Source organism: Cryptomeria japonica, chromosome 11 (genome assembly GCF_030272615.1).
Source record: "Cryptomeria japonica chromosome 11, Sugi_1.0, whole genome shotgun sequence".
NCBI classification, from domain to species: Eukaryota; Viridiplantae; Streptophyta; class Pinopsida; order Cupressales; family Cupressaceae; genus Cryptomeria; species Cryptomeria japonica.
Genome location: NC_081415.1, coordinates 616617155 through 616632057, shown reverse-complemented (window position 1 = coordinate 616632057; position 14903 = coordinate 616617155). Strand labels below are relative to the sequence as shown.

Genomic DNA, 14903 nt, shown 5'->3' with positions numbered 1-14903 from the left:
GAATGACAAGATTTAGTGTTAAAGTGATACAAGTGATTATTGTGAAAAGATAACATATATTAAATATTTTTTATTTTCATAATATATATCTTTTATATTTCTAGTTATTGCCAAGGCAAGATACTATTGCATTCATTCAATTCTATTCTTTCATTAATTTAACCAATCATTGCATAGAATAAAAAAATTGAACAAAAAATGTATATAGTCTATATTTAATATTTATTCTAAATGATTCTAAAAATGTCAATTATCTTTCTTACTATTGATTTATATTGAAAACAGTAAGTGCAAAATTCAATTTTCTCTGAAAAAAAAAATACACATCTTATGCCTTAAATGAAATGTCAAATGTCATAGATTTTAACTTCACCTTTTTTCACCTCATTTTTTAACTCCTCGATATTGATGATAGCTTAGTCACATGGCCAATGTGATACATAAAGTAGACCTTCAATTAAGATAGTAGCTAAAATTATTTTGAGTTGGAGTGTTGTTATTTAATAAAGAGAATAATCTATGACCCACAATTACATTTGAAATAAATGCTTCAATATTTTCTTAAAATTAAAAGACCAAAAAATAATTAAGTGTTTATATGACAGTGGACCCAAGTTCTGAGGCACATATATAGGGTGCACTTTTTTTTTATTATTAGGTTAATATCCTAATTTTTTAAAATTTATTTTAATTATTTTATTATTATTAGTTTTTTTTTTCTTATTTTTGTATAGTTGATTAAAGATTGACAGTATATTAAATAGATTTTTATTATTAATAAAAAAATAGTTAATTATTATCTTTTTTTGGAGTAATATAATATATTTCTTTTATTTTGAAGATATTTATTGTGAAATAATAAAAATGTAAAAATAAATTCTTAAATTTTATAATAATATTATTTATATTATGGTAATTTTATTAATTGTATAATATATTAATTAATTTTTTATTTAATGTATATTATACATCATATAAATTAATTTTTGAATTTTATTAATTGTATAATATAGTAATTAATTTTATTTTATTGTTGAAAAGTTTGAATTGAGGAAAAACTGATCATGGATCGCAATGACCCTCTGAATGGTATATGCCAATGCATGATGGTTCTAGTTTCTCTTCTAAATTTTCTATAATGGGGAAGGCTAATGTTACGGGATGGGAGATTTAGTCAAATAGATCAAGGCTTTTGCCCAAACTCCACTCTCATTGATGGGTTGCGTAATAAATCTTCTACGATTAAGAAGAAAGGGTATTTTGTGCAGAATCAACTAGAGAAGAAGAAAAAATTTCCAAGGTAGAATACAAGGGATAGTAGGCAAGGAAAAAGTAAACTCGATGATGTTGTTTTGGGCCATTGTTGGGTTTTGCCTGCAACAAATTGGCTAACAGTGAATCAAGGAGAAAAGATTTCAAATGAAATATTGGAGAATGAGAAGTATTATGCATATCCAGTTTTGATTTGAAGATATAAAGGCTCTTAGCCAATCCTAATATGTCAGTTGTACATAAATAGATATTAGAGTTTAGCAGTCCCATTTTAGATGGTGATGTTCAAATTTATCTAAGAGCTCAAGGGTTTTTTTTGTGCTAGTCTTTGAAAATGAATAGGACAAGAATAAAATATTTAATGAATGTCAATGGAGTTAGGAAGTAAGTGCGTGTTATTCCTAAAACCATGGTCTGAAGCTTTCAATTATGTAATTGAGTCTTTTGACAAGAATCCAATCTAGTAAGACTCTCAAATCTTCCATTACAATTTTGGTTTGAAAATTTCTTTAAAGTTGTAGGTAAATCATTAGGCAGATTTATGGGTGTTGATGAGGACTCTTCGGGTTTTCTTCATACCACCTACACCCATATTTTAGTAGAGATGGATCTGAAAAATGCTCTTCCTGAGGAAATATCTCTATAAACTATAAAGGAAATCTAGTTGCAACTAGTAGATTATGAAGGATTTCCCTTTAGATATCGAAGATACTTTCTTAAGAGCATGTTGTAGCCAAATGTGTAAAGAATGAAGAAATAGGAAACATGGTGGAGGGAGGCTTCCCTCTAGCATTATTCTGTGGAGAAGGAGGTTGAAGGGTAAGATGGACCCCAAAAGGTCTCCAATGAAATGGTTTCTCCAAAGCATAAATAGAGTAAGTGTCCATTAAATCAAAATGGTGCTAAAGAGGATAAATTGATCATGGATCCTTCAAATAATTTAAAGGCCTCTATGGACAAAACAACAATGAAAGGTGTAAATCAAGAAAAGGAAAATAAGGAAAAATCAATCGTTAAGGCCTCAGGTGGTACAACAACTTTGAATCAAAGAATTGTTATTGCTAGAGGCAGCAAAGGTGGGAAGGAGGATGGTAAGTTTGCTAGCCCACAAATTTCAGGTAAAGGGGTGAGGCTTTCCTTTGGAGATAGCATTATGGGGCAGCAAGGTGTAGCATAGGAAAAGGAAGGTTGGAAAGTAGTGAAGGGGAGGAGAGACAACACTTTAAAGAGGGAGGGATCTTCCAATATGCTTCTACAATCTCACACTAAAGGAGAAGAAAATTTGAAAAAGTACTTTTTAAGACCTATTAATGGGTATTAGCACATAGGTGCATTGTGATCTTGGGGAGGTAGCTCCCTATATGTAGCCCCACTTAGTTTGGGTTAGGCTTAAAACTTGATATATTACTAATAATAAACTATTTTATCAATCAAAAAATTAATTTAATTTAATATTAATTATTATCAAGAATATAATATCATTTTTTGAATACAGAATGTGTCGAATTTTTTACAAGAAATAAACTCACCCTTTAAACATTAGTAGATTTCCACGTAACAATAAATGTTAAGTGATTTTTATTATTGTTCTAAATATTAAAGATGTAATATAATGTATTTAATGATTAGATGAAATTTTTGAAATTGAATGTATAGTATAAATTTTTTTTTTTATTCTATTGTAAGTATGATTTTTAATAATTCTTCAACCCTGATTTAACAATTTATATTAAAATGTGAAATACAAACCTATACAACTAAACGTATTTTATACTATATATATTTATAGAATTAATTATATAAAATATAAAATAAATAATAAAGATAATTTTTATAAAGCTTTAATTATACAAAATATATAATTCAATATATATTATTCTATAATATTATTTTATATTTTAAATATATTTAAATTTTAATAGTATATAAAAACATCATTAATAGTGATATATATTTTATAATAAAATAGATTTATGATTAAATAATAAATCGATATAAGTATTAAATATCTTATATATTTATTATTTCTCTTACATTACTTTTCTTACTCTACATTAAAGCGTGGATAATGCTTGGAAAAAATCAAACCCATGTTTTTGATAGACTAAAACCAGCCCAATATTCTTAATATTTGTAAACATGGACCAATGTTGAATACAATAAACAAGCAATAACGTTCAATTTACATCAAGTTCTTTAGATTTGTAAATATTGATAAAAAATCAAATGTAGCCCATAATTGGTAGATGATATTTCACTTGATATACTTAAAGTTTGTAATTGTGGATCACAATCAAATATTAAAGGTTTTTTGACATCGAACGTGGTCAAATATAATTCATCGTCATTACCATACAACTGTCACACTCAAAAGTGTTTAAACACAAAGTAAAAATAATTTGGTATTATGTATTATGGTCCATGTCTTAAGTTTGTAAGTATTGATCATATGATAAATTGTACTCCATAATTGATACACTACAACCTGTCATACATTACTAAGACTTGTAATCATGTCCCACAATTAAATGTAACTAATAATTGGTATTAAAATTTACCCACATTCTCAAGATTTGAAAACATAGATCGCATGCAAGGGTAAATGCACCAAGATGGTGAACAAAAAGGGGGTATAAGTGGCCACTTTTTTTTTCTGAAAATAGGTAAACCTGAACTTCATAGAGATATTTGAAGGTCATGTGCACTCAAAACTAGGATTTGAGAAAAGAATAAGAACTAGAATTGTAGTACTATGAATATAGTTTCTAAACTACTAAAGTTATTTTTAAATTGGATAAGATTAAGAGGGTCAAACCTCTTGCGCACAAAAAATTGTTCCTGATTTTTTCAAAAAAAACATAACATAGCTATTTTTGTGTGTTGCACAAAATATATAGTTAGATTTAGTATTTTGCAAAACCTTTTGTCTAGGATGATAGGTAAGAGTGAGATCTAGAAGTTCTGTATTTTTTCATAATTTTCCATTAAGTTATTTTTTTATGATTTTTTGAAGTGACTGCATCCTGAAAATTTGGTACCTATTCCTGCGTTGGGTATAACTTGCATCAAAATAATCGAAATTGCAAACTTACTTTTTTTAAAGTGTATAAAATCTAGTGTAGAACAATAATATGTAATTTATTTTGAATTTGGTCAAGTATATCAAAAAAAAAATGTTAGACATATGTATGTGAGGACTGTCAAGGCACCCGTAAAAAAAATTAAAGTTTACTATGCTAATGTTTTCCAAAAATAGAAAAAATTATATGGTCAGAAAATTGAGAAGACATGTGAGATTATGGTGGTAATTTTAGAGATACCCATTTGATTATTTGTAAACTTGATGACGACGAAGTCGAGAAATCATGTTGGAAGATGAAAAAATGTGTAAAGGGACAAAAATGGAGGGAAAATGAGCTTGTAAGCCTTAGGGTCATTTTCCAATGCTCTTACCAAGCCAAAACCTGCACGGGTTCTGATGTGCAAGATAACCCGCTTGGGTTTTGAAAAACAAAAAGTACCATTTATAGTTCTACAAAACCTGTACGGGTTATGTAGAACTAAAACCATCATGTTGAGTTTCACAAAACTCGTACGGGTTATGAAGACATCAAAATGTATGCTTGTAAACTTAGCATTTACTACACATATGTATAGATATACATATAATATGTGTTTATGTATGTTTATATGCATATATATAGTTATATATACATATATTTATATAGATATATGTATATATGTTTGTATGCATGCATGTCTCTTATTTTCCTCTCTCTCAACTTCCTTCCCTCATCACTGTCTTTGTCTATTCTAAGCCCTAATTATCCTCCCTGAGTTATATCTCATCTCTCTCCCCCTCACAATTCTCTCTATGTCGAGTCTCTCACCCTCTTCTCCTTCTCGTTCTCTCTCTACCTCATGTATCTCACCCTATCCTCCTCCTCCTCCTCCTCCTCCTCCTCTCTCTCTCTCTCTCTCTCTCTCTCTCTCTCTCTCTCTCTCTCTTTATCCTATTATCCCCATCTCCACCCTCTCTCTCTCCCTCTCCCTCTCCCTCTCTCCCAATCTCCTCTCTCTCCCCCTCTCTCTCTCTCCCTCCCCCTCTCCATATCCTATTCTCTCCCTCTCTTCCTATCTCCTATTCTCTCTCTTACCCCCTCTCCCCCTACTCTCTCTTACCCCTTCTCTCTCTCTCTCTCTCTCTCTCTCTCTCTCTCTCTCTCTCTCTCTCTCTCTCTCTCTCTCTCTCTCTCTCTCTCTCTCCACTTCCTCTTTGGTTCTTAGTTCTACATAACCCGTACGGTTTATGCAGAACTAAGTCCAAAACTTCTAGTTTTGCATAACCCGTACGTGTTATGAGAAATTGTGAACGTTCCCATTAGGTTTGCATAACCCGTACGTGTTTTGGGGAACTTTTTGTTTTTTTATTATTATTGGCTACCAAGCCTAGCACATTTTTTAATTTCATAGAACATGCATAGGTTATGAAAAATTCATTTTTTTCTGCATGTGGCCACTTTTTTGTTCACCATCTTGGTGCAGTATTTACCCGCAAATTGGTACCATACAATATACACACTTTTTTCAAACTTACAAACATGGTTTACAATCAAATCTAACTGCACAATGGGTTCAATAAGAGAGCCTATTGTTTCCATTAACCATTCCAAACATGTTTCTAAATCTTTTTTAGTCATAGATTACACACATTTTGCTTTCCATAAATATTTTACTTAGTCATATCAACATTAACTTACAAACATGGTTTACAATCAAATCCAACTGCACAATGGGTTCAATAAGAGAGCCTATTACTTCCATTAACCATGCAACACATATTTTTAAATCTCTTTTAGTCGTAGATTACACACATTTTGCTCTCTATAAATATTTTACTTAGTCATACTAAATGTTTTTTTTGTTTTCTACTCTTAACTAACCATACTATTGACAAGAACTTAACACATTTTAATATCATATTTATATCATCAATATATAATAATTTAATAATACTTAACATATTTTAATATCATATTTATATCATCAATATAAAATAATAATACTTTATAATTGTATTAGAAATATGTTTGTATTTTGACCTTTAAAATTATGTTGTATGGATAATCTATCTTTTTCTTCTAGAAGGAAGGCTTTAATAGAACCCTAAGCATAATTTCACCATGGTATAGCGGTTTGCTAGGCCTAAGCTAAGACAAACGTAGAGAAGACTTCCAAACGAAATCAAAGTGAAATGATGCCCAAAGTTGGAAAATTAAACAAACCTGAGAAGACTTCCAAACGAAATCAAAGTGAAATGATGCCCAAAGTTGGAAAATTAAATAAAACCTGAAATCGATATCTTCTGTGGTAAGATGAGAAGCCATGGAAAGTGAAGACGTCATATTCAGAATCATTAATACGAAAAACAGTGTTGCGTGAGCCAAAAATCTGAATTTGGTTCTTCTGGCATACGGTGAGTAAATGAACTGTAAAGTCTAACCTATGTTTGACTTGCCATAACATTGAGTCACAATCATCCCGAAACAAGTCTAACTTTCAGCCTTACCTAATTATATTTGGATTTGGTCGGCAGCTGTAAACATAGCAGAGCTAGATTTGAAGGGGTGATTTGGATCTTGCTTGAGGACGACCTTACATGGAGGGCAATAATGATGACGAAAGCTTCTCTGTCTTCGAGAAATCCAAATACAAAAACCCATCGTCATGTAATTGTTGTTGGATATTGTGATGATCTCAGAAACAAAACAATTCTACCTCATTTGTTGTAAATCTCAAGTGAGTCAGTCATTCATTCATCTTTCGCCTTCAACTGAAATCCAACCTCAATCCCATGCCTGCCTTGATTTCCAAGAAATGCCGAATGGGGTCTCTGCAACTGAACTTTCTCCTTGCCTTTTGTCTTTTGCACTCTTGTGGAAATACAGAGAGTCGCTCTCGCATGGATTTTCTTGATCTCTTACTTCCCATACAAAACCAATTTCATTACTCAACTACCCAGTTAGGTATCATGACAACTCTTGTGTATAAAGAGAGGATGGGCTAGAGATGAGTGGGTTAAAGTAAGTTGTTTTATTAGGATGGAGAATTGTGAGCAGGCATACAGGCAGCAGAATGGCACCACACGCTGGAATCCAACGGCGGAGCAGCTGAGGATTCTGAGAGAACTTTACTCCACCATTGGAATCCGTTCCCCCACTGCAGATCAGATACAGAGAATAGTTTGGAAGCTGAGTCGCTATGGAAAGATAGAAGGGAAGAATGTCTTCTATTGGTTCCAAAACCATAAAGCTCGAGAGAGGCAGAAGAAACGCTTGGCTGCTGGTAAGGATTTTTTCTTGCATTCTAGCAGAGCTCCAAGCCATCTTTTTTGAATTGATAATGGTTGTTATCCTGATGGGTTTTTACTTTGAAAAAAGTAGTCATTGGTTCATCAGATTGAGGTTTTTTAGGTTAGAGAGCTTGTAAATTTATGTCATTGGTGGGTAAATTTTGTACGCCAGGAGTTTTAGCTATGGAGTTTTAGCTATGGAAGTAATTGATTTGAAGGATAAAGATATATTTTAAGATTGTGGGAAGATGGTTTAGTATTTGATTATATACATAGATAAAATATAAAATTGCTGTCAATTGTTTAATGGGTATTATATATTTCGAGATATATCTGATTATCTGGTTTTTAGCTATGTAAAGTAATTGATTTGAGGAAATATATATATATATATAGCATGGAATAATAGGTAAGGCAGTGCACTTAAACAGTGATCACTAGTTCTGTTTTTAAGATTGTGGGAAGATGGTTTAGTATCTGATATTATATGCATAGATAAAATATCGATTGTGTAAGGGGTATTATACATTTATATCAATTTTAGTGTGTTGTGGTTGTGAGAAAAAAAATATTTTTTTTATTTCTTTAAAAAAGGAATCAATACTCAATGGATACGAAACATACACCACTGTAACTGTCATCTGCATAAACTGCCTTCAATCCATGCAGATGTTTTATCAGATTTATTGTGAACAATTTCTAATCAAATTCTAAATGGTTTTCTTTCAGCGCAAGAGAATCTAGCGTATGACATGGGAGACTCTTCTTCCTCTGCTAATCAAATGATCCACACACGATACCAATATTCTGAGGTGGGCATCACGATTCTTTCTTTCTCCTCTTAGCCTCATAGCAATTTTAGATGAAATTTTCAAATTAATATAGGGTGCCACTGGTCAATCCAGCGTAACCCAACTGTTATTGGCCATATTCTTATATAAATGAAACATGGAACTCATAATGTTTCTTTGAATTGTGTGGTGTAGCCTACCTATGAAGGGAAGTTCTTTGATAGCAATACACGGATAGCAGAAGCTAAGGTTTTCACTTTATCCCTACTAATTTTTTCATAAAATACATATTTCAGATCCCCACTTGTAGTATAACTAATGTTTCTTACATAGAACTCAATGCATTTCAACTTTATTTAGAAAACCCTAGATTTATAGATGATGGATGAAGATCTCTGCTTTGTTTGTAAATTCTAGGGAAATTCGAGTTCAATGTTTGTTCCAGTTTATAAGGAGCAAGGTAATTGGGAGTATTATTCCAAGGAAGCTTCTTCTCTCAACACAAACAATGATTATGGAAATAATGTTTCAGAACAAGACAGTATTCGGCATGTGGAAACACTGGAGCTTTTTCCCATACGCCATGAAAATTGGAGTCCAAAATCAGATGGGCAATCTGTGTCAACAACTGTTGAAGAGAGAGGAAGAGCAAGGGAGGCTGGGCTTCATCTCTGTCTGAATCCACATAATTAGGGTTAGCCTGTCAGTCATATAATGGCACACAAAAGAGCTGCTTTATTGTAGTATATTTGCTAGTTTTAAATGGGTCTTAAGACTGATATGATAAAATTTTGGCCTATAAGATGTTCATTCTAGTATCACAATATGAAGATCTGATCATGTCAAGTTATCGTTGTATTTGAGCCCAATGGATAAATCTGGTTACATGTATTTGTACCTGTTTCTGAACTAAAAAATTGGATATTAGAGGGCAAATGCAATTCATCTTTGATGAGTGCAATTGTTTCACGAGACAGGAGGACTTTTAAATGCTAACATGCATAATTCAATGGATAGATAATAAAGACAATTAAATAGTAAAGTCTATGGTTAAATTGCAACATAATTGATAATAATCACAATTAATGAGAAATGATTAAAGTTAATGTGAAGCTTTTGCAAAGTTTTAAAAGTTTTTATGTACATCTTTTATTTATCATGGTCAAAAGTAATTTAAAAGCTCAATTTATTGGGATTAGAAAGGCATGTTCCAACTTAATAGTTTGAAGTTCTTTTATTAGGGTTTGGATTTGGTAGAGTTTGGATTTGTTAATGTGTTTTTTAGTTTTATTAAAAAAAAAATAGTGAGCAATTTAATTGTGTACTTCTTAAAGATCTTATGTGATGATTTCAAATCAATTTCAATTATTTGCAACAATTTAATTGATGGTAAGGAGCCTTCTTATAACTAGGCTTTTCATGTCGGCATCATCAAATATGTTGTAACATCAGCATACTTTTTGTTGAGTTATCCTAAAAGACCTTTAAAAATGATAGATAAAAGTTGTGCATTAAGTTATAATAATTGTGCATTAGATCATTTTTTATTGATGTGTCAATATGACATCACATGGTTTGTTGCTTTGTAGATCTAAGGAAGACATTTCATTCAATTATGAGTTCTTATGATCAACACTGACAATTTTGAATTAGTGTTATACTATTTAAAATATTAGACAAAAAATCAACAAATCTTATTATTGAAACATAATCAATTATTAGATCCTTTCCCCTATTCTCAATGATTTGAATTATACTTATATATTTCTTTACTTTAAAAATAAACTTTTATTTCAAGTTGTTATTAATTTATACATATTTATTTTAAATTAAAGGGTAATTATATATTGGATAAATATTTGTTTGTCCTATCAAGAGATAAAATTCAAGATAGTTTTAAGATGTTTAATTGTGTTTGACAATTGGAAATTAGGATTAAATATATGGAAGAAGGGAATATGTGTCTTTTGAGTCAACATGGAAAAGACCAAAATAGATCTTAATGCTTTGCATTGTCTCCAAGTAGACAACACAAGGGACAACAAATAGAAGAATGTCACAACAAATTCGACCTATTTATTACCTTGCACCAACAGAATGGCAAGGGTCATCTAAATAGAACCTAACATAACACATCATGAGGGAAACACATTATGAAAAAGCAAGAGTAGAGAGAGAATCTATGGCACAAATGAAGCTAATCAAGCAAATCATCTGCCTCCCAATCTTGCTAAACATTGTTTTGGGAAGGTGGACAAGATGCAAGAGGAGCAACTTCGAGCACAATAGATGGAGTTACTACAAGTTCCAAACAAGGACCTTGCTCTAATGATGAGTCACTTTGTTGTCACTGGGAGCTAGGATTAATGCTTTTGAATATTGTTTAGATAAACCATTGTCAACATCAACAAGCTCATACATATCATCAGAACAATTAGAATCAACATTGTTAGCATGAACAACATCATCATCCATTTCTTCATCAAGATTAATAAAAATAGGATCTCAAACACGAAAAGAGCATGAACCATAATTTTTATGAAGCATTTTTAATCTTGGTGATTTAGGTTGAACTTCCTCCCTAGGGTTAGGCGAAGGATGGACAAATGGGACCAAGTCAACATTTGGTGTCTTTGGGGAGGAAATGGTTTCAAAAGCAAGTTCATGAGCCTTAGCATGACGTCGAATTGTTGGAGTTCTCTCTCACAACCATTTCTTTTAGATTTAGTTGAGGGTTGTGGAGGTTGAGGACCAATGGACATACGTTATTTTTCTTTCTTTAAAGTGGGGGGGGAGGGAACAGGAGAAGATCTACTAGGTTCTACTAGGTTGAGAAATACGATATGTCATGTGCTTTCCTTTGTAAGATGTAAGATGTGAGACTGCAACATATATAGGAGGAATAGAAGGTGTAGAAAGGATACCAAGTCCATCATGAGGAGGAATAGGTCTAGGGTCTCTAGAATTACTCAAAGATACTATCATCTCATTTTTCCACTTTTGATAAGATAGAAAGAGAGTATCACTTCAAGGCTTAAGAGGCTCAAATTATTTAGACCAAAAGTAATCAAGGGTGAAATTTTCACGCCTCCTCGTGGGTTGGTACATGCTATGATTAATTGTTATGATAGTGCCATTGTAGAGGGAATTTTAGACATTTATGAATAATAGAAGGGATCTCTTTCGTGGAAGAGAGCCAAGGATGTCCCAACTTCACATGAAATTGATCCAATGTAGGAATGATAGAAAAAGTCACATCTAAGAACTTAGTACCAACCTCAACAAGAAGAGTAATAGAACCAATAGTAGGACAAGAGAAACCATCATACACCTTGACCATAACATCAGATTTATCATATGTTACTTGATGCAATTGTAAACTATGGAGATATTCTTCAGTGATCACATTCACCATACACACTAGATCAATGAAAACTCCTCATGAGATTTTGTCTTTGATCTTCATAGTGATATATAGTGGGCCATCAAGTGCAACAATAGTCTCACTAGGATCAAAGGTAAATTTGCATAGGTCCTTAGGAGGTGAAGGTTTTTCAATAAGATTCACAATATTGTTGGACTCAACACCAAGGTCATTGGGAGAAAAAGTACGAGACTCAGACTTAGCCACATTAGTAGAATGGAAAGACAAAGGATTAGTAAAGATTTGGAGGTTTTAATTAGGAGGAGGTACAGATTTATTTCCTTTGTCATTGACACCAGCTACAGATACAATATTGTTATCAATGAAGTCTTGAATCTTACTCCTTAAGGTATAACACTTCTCAGTATCATGATCGGGTTGACGATGATATTGGCAAAAGGATATGGGATCATGATAAAATTTTACATCATCCTAAGTCCTTGCATAGTCCTCATTTACGTCCTTATTATTACCCTTAGAAGTTGCATATTCTCTATTTACGTCCTCATTTAAGTCCTTGTTTAGACCTCATATATGTCTATCTTAGTACATCATCATTTGCATAATCATCCTAGAAAGTATTAGCATGCATCTTAATGGGTTTCCCGAGTGATGGTTTGCTCCCCTTCGAGCAACCTAATCTAGTGCCAAGCGGCGATCAATGAGAAATTATTGATGGTCTAGCTAACTTAGCCTGGGAATCAAGGAGAAACACACCCCAATATATAGGAGCCGAGTATGAGATAAATATCAAGTATAAAATTTCCCGTAGGATTGATAGAGAAATTGTTGTAGAACGTCTAAGAGTAGAACTTGAAAAACTTGCATTGCAGAAATCTTGAAATACTCAACAAGTCTCACATCCAAATCCTAAATAGATGGCCTAGTTTGATCTTGCATACCCCATACTTAGGTCTACAGTCTAGAATTATTTGCCATCTTACATAAAGTTCTCAAACCACCCTCATATAGAAGTCTTAAATGCCCGTCACAAGGTCACAAAAGGCGAAAGGTACAATAGACCCAAACAACGACCAGTCTGTAAACCCAACTTGGAATATGGACATATCAACTAGTCAATAGTCAAATTCTCAGGCAATGCCCACAATACATGAACTATAACAACATTTAACACATGAAGAGATTGAATCAACTCAACAAGACCCACATGTCCTTGTGATCTTAGATGCACTTATACATAGTGATAGGGACAAGTATCTCTCCTTGTTATTACAAAATGGGGCAAAATTACCTAAATATTTTGATATCAGAAAAATATTACCACTAGGAAATATTCTAGGTCAAGATAGCAGTCAAATACCGCATATGACACAAACACAAGCAACGATCTCAAGTTTTCCTCACGAATGCACCAACATCATCTATACAAACAAATGTAATTTCAAACGCGAACTCTCAGTCAAGTGCATCATCTTCAACAATAAATGTTAGTGCACCAACACAGACCATACCGATAATATCAAGTATCTCATCACCTATTCAAACACAAGTTCGTCATACAACAAGTGCAACCCAACCTCCACTTTCCTATTCTATAGGATCAACATATAGTCATCAAAATGTAAATCTAGGTCTTGCCAATACAACAAGTACAACTCAGCCAAACATGGGTTCACATGTCACTTATTTCATAGTACCTAGTGGAACGTACAACACGCAAAATTATAATTATGGTACCTTCCAACAACCTCCCAGTTATGCTACCATGAATCCTTTTGTAGGAAATATACATGCATAAAGTGTACCTTTGACTCAAACAGATAGTCTGTCACAACAATTACAGAATTTGCAACAACGGGTAACGATAAAAAGAACTACAAAATGCAGGACTTACGTCCTTATCCTTTTGGTTATACATTATACATGTCATCTTTCCCACCACATTTTGAAACACTGAAATTCGACAGATATCGAGGGAAAGGTGATCCTAGAGACCATATCAGAGAGTTTTTTACGGCATGCATAGAGGTTGCAACTGAAGACACTTACCTAATGAGATTGTTTCCTAAAAGTCTGGGAGGCCCAGCCTTAGAGTGGTTTTCACATTTAGCACCAACTATCACATCATGGGGAGAATTAGCTGAATACTTCATTGCAAAGTTTTCACATAGCATTGAAACCCCAGTCACTTTGATGGACTTGTGCGTCATGAAACAATATGAGAATGAAATGTTTGCATCCTTCATACAATGATGGAGAGCTCTCTATAGGAGGTGCAAGACTATTATTCTAGAAATAGAGCAAGTGGATATGTTCACAGAAAACTTAATCCCTAAGATCAAGTACCTGATACAAATGCAATGTTTGACCATATTTAAACAAATCACTGAAAAAGCCCTCAAGTGTGAGAAAGGACTGGTGGAACAAGGTCTCATTAAGTATGGAAACAACAACAACAATGATAAATCCAAATTTTGGTCGAAAAATAAAAATGTGACCAACGATGGTGTTGTAGACATTCGTACGGTGAATAGAACTCAACCAATTTTATCTTTACAAGGCACAAGTCAATCATTAAATCCACATACGGAGAATAACCTTGTCTCAACCAACATGAATGTTGCGCAAAATATGAACACAAAATATCCAAGGGTAAATGCTCCAAGAATAAATTACACACCTCTAGGGGAACCTATTGAATCAGTGCTAAAAAAGTTGATACAGACAAACATGATCACTTTGCCGGAAATAAGAGTATATGAACCAGGTCCTTTCAAACTTACATGGTGGAATGATAATGATTTATGTGATTATCATCGTACTAAAGGTCACAAAATGGTGAGTTGCTATAAGTTGAAAAACTTGGTCCAAGATATGATCGATCAAGGTGACATCGCGATTGATACCGATAAAACTTCAGCAAACACGAATCACAAAATATTTAAGGATCCATTTGTTAAACATGAAAAAGGGAATATAGCTAACTACACAAAAGTCTCATACGACTATACTATTCATGTCATTAGCTCAGGAGATGTAGTAAAAGATGATTCACAAGAAACACTTGATAAACATGAGAAATATCCAGAGATTCACAAAGATG

At 32.8% G+C, this 14903-nt stretch overlaps 1 protein-coding gene across 1 annotated transcript; it reads left to right on the top strand.

The window, feature by feature from the left end:
• The first annotated feature begins 7333 nt into the window (after window positions 1-7333).
• LOC131043483 (protein WUSCHEL) lies at window positions 7334-9389 on the top strand. Its single transcript, XM_057976685.2, has 4 exons — window positions 7334-7617; window positions 8354-8436; window positions 8611-8664; window positions 8833-9389. The coding sequence occupies exons 1-4, from the start codon at window positions 7374-7376 to the stop codon at window positions 9106-9108; spliced, it is 657 nt and encodes a 218-aa protein (XP_057832668.2). The 5' UTR covers window positions 7334-7373; the 3' UTR covers window positions 9109-9389.
• Window positions 9390-14903: the final 5514 nt, after the last annotated feature.

Coding starts and splice junctions, on each gene's coding strand:
- LOC131043483 (XM_057976685.2), top strand. CDS start 7,374: ATGGAGAATTGTGAGCAGGCATACAGGCAGCAGAATGGCACCACACGC. Junction 7,618..8,353: donor GAAGAAACGCTTGGCTGCTG/GTAAGGATTTTT, acceptor GTTTTCTTTCAG/CGCAAGAGAATCTAGCGTAT. Junction 8,665..8,832: donor CACGGATAGCAGAAGCTAAG/GTTTTCACTTTA, acceptor TGTAAATTCTAG/GGAAATTCGAGTTCAATGTT.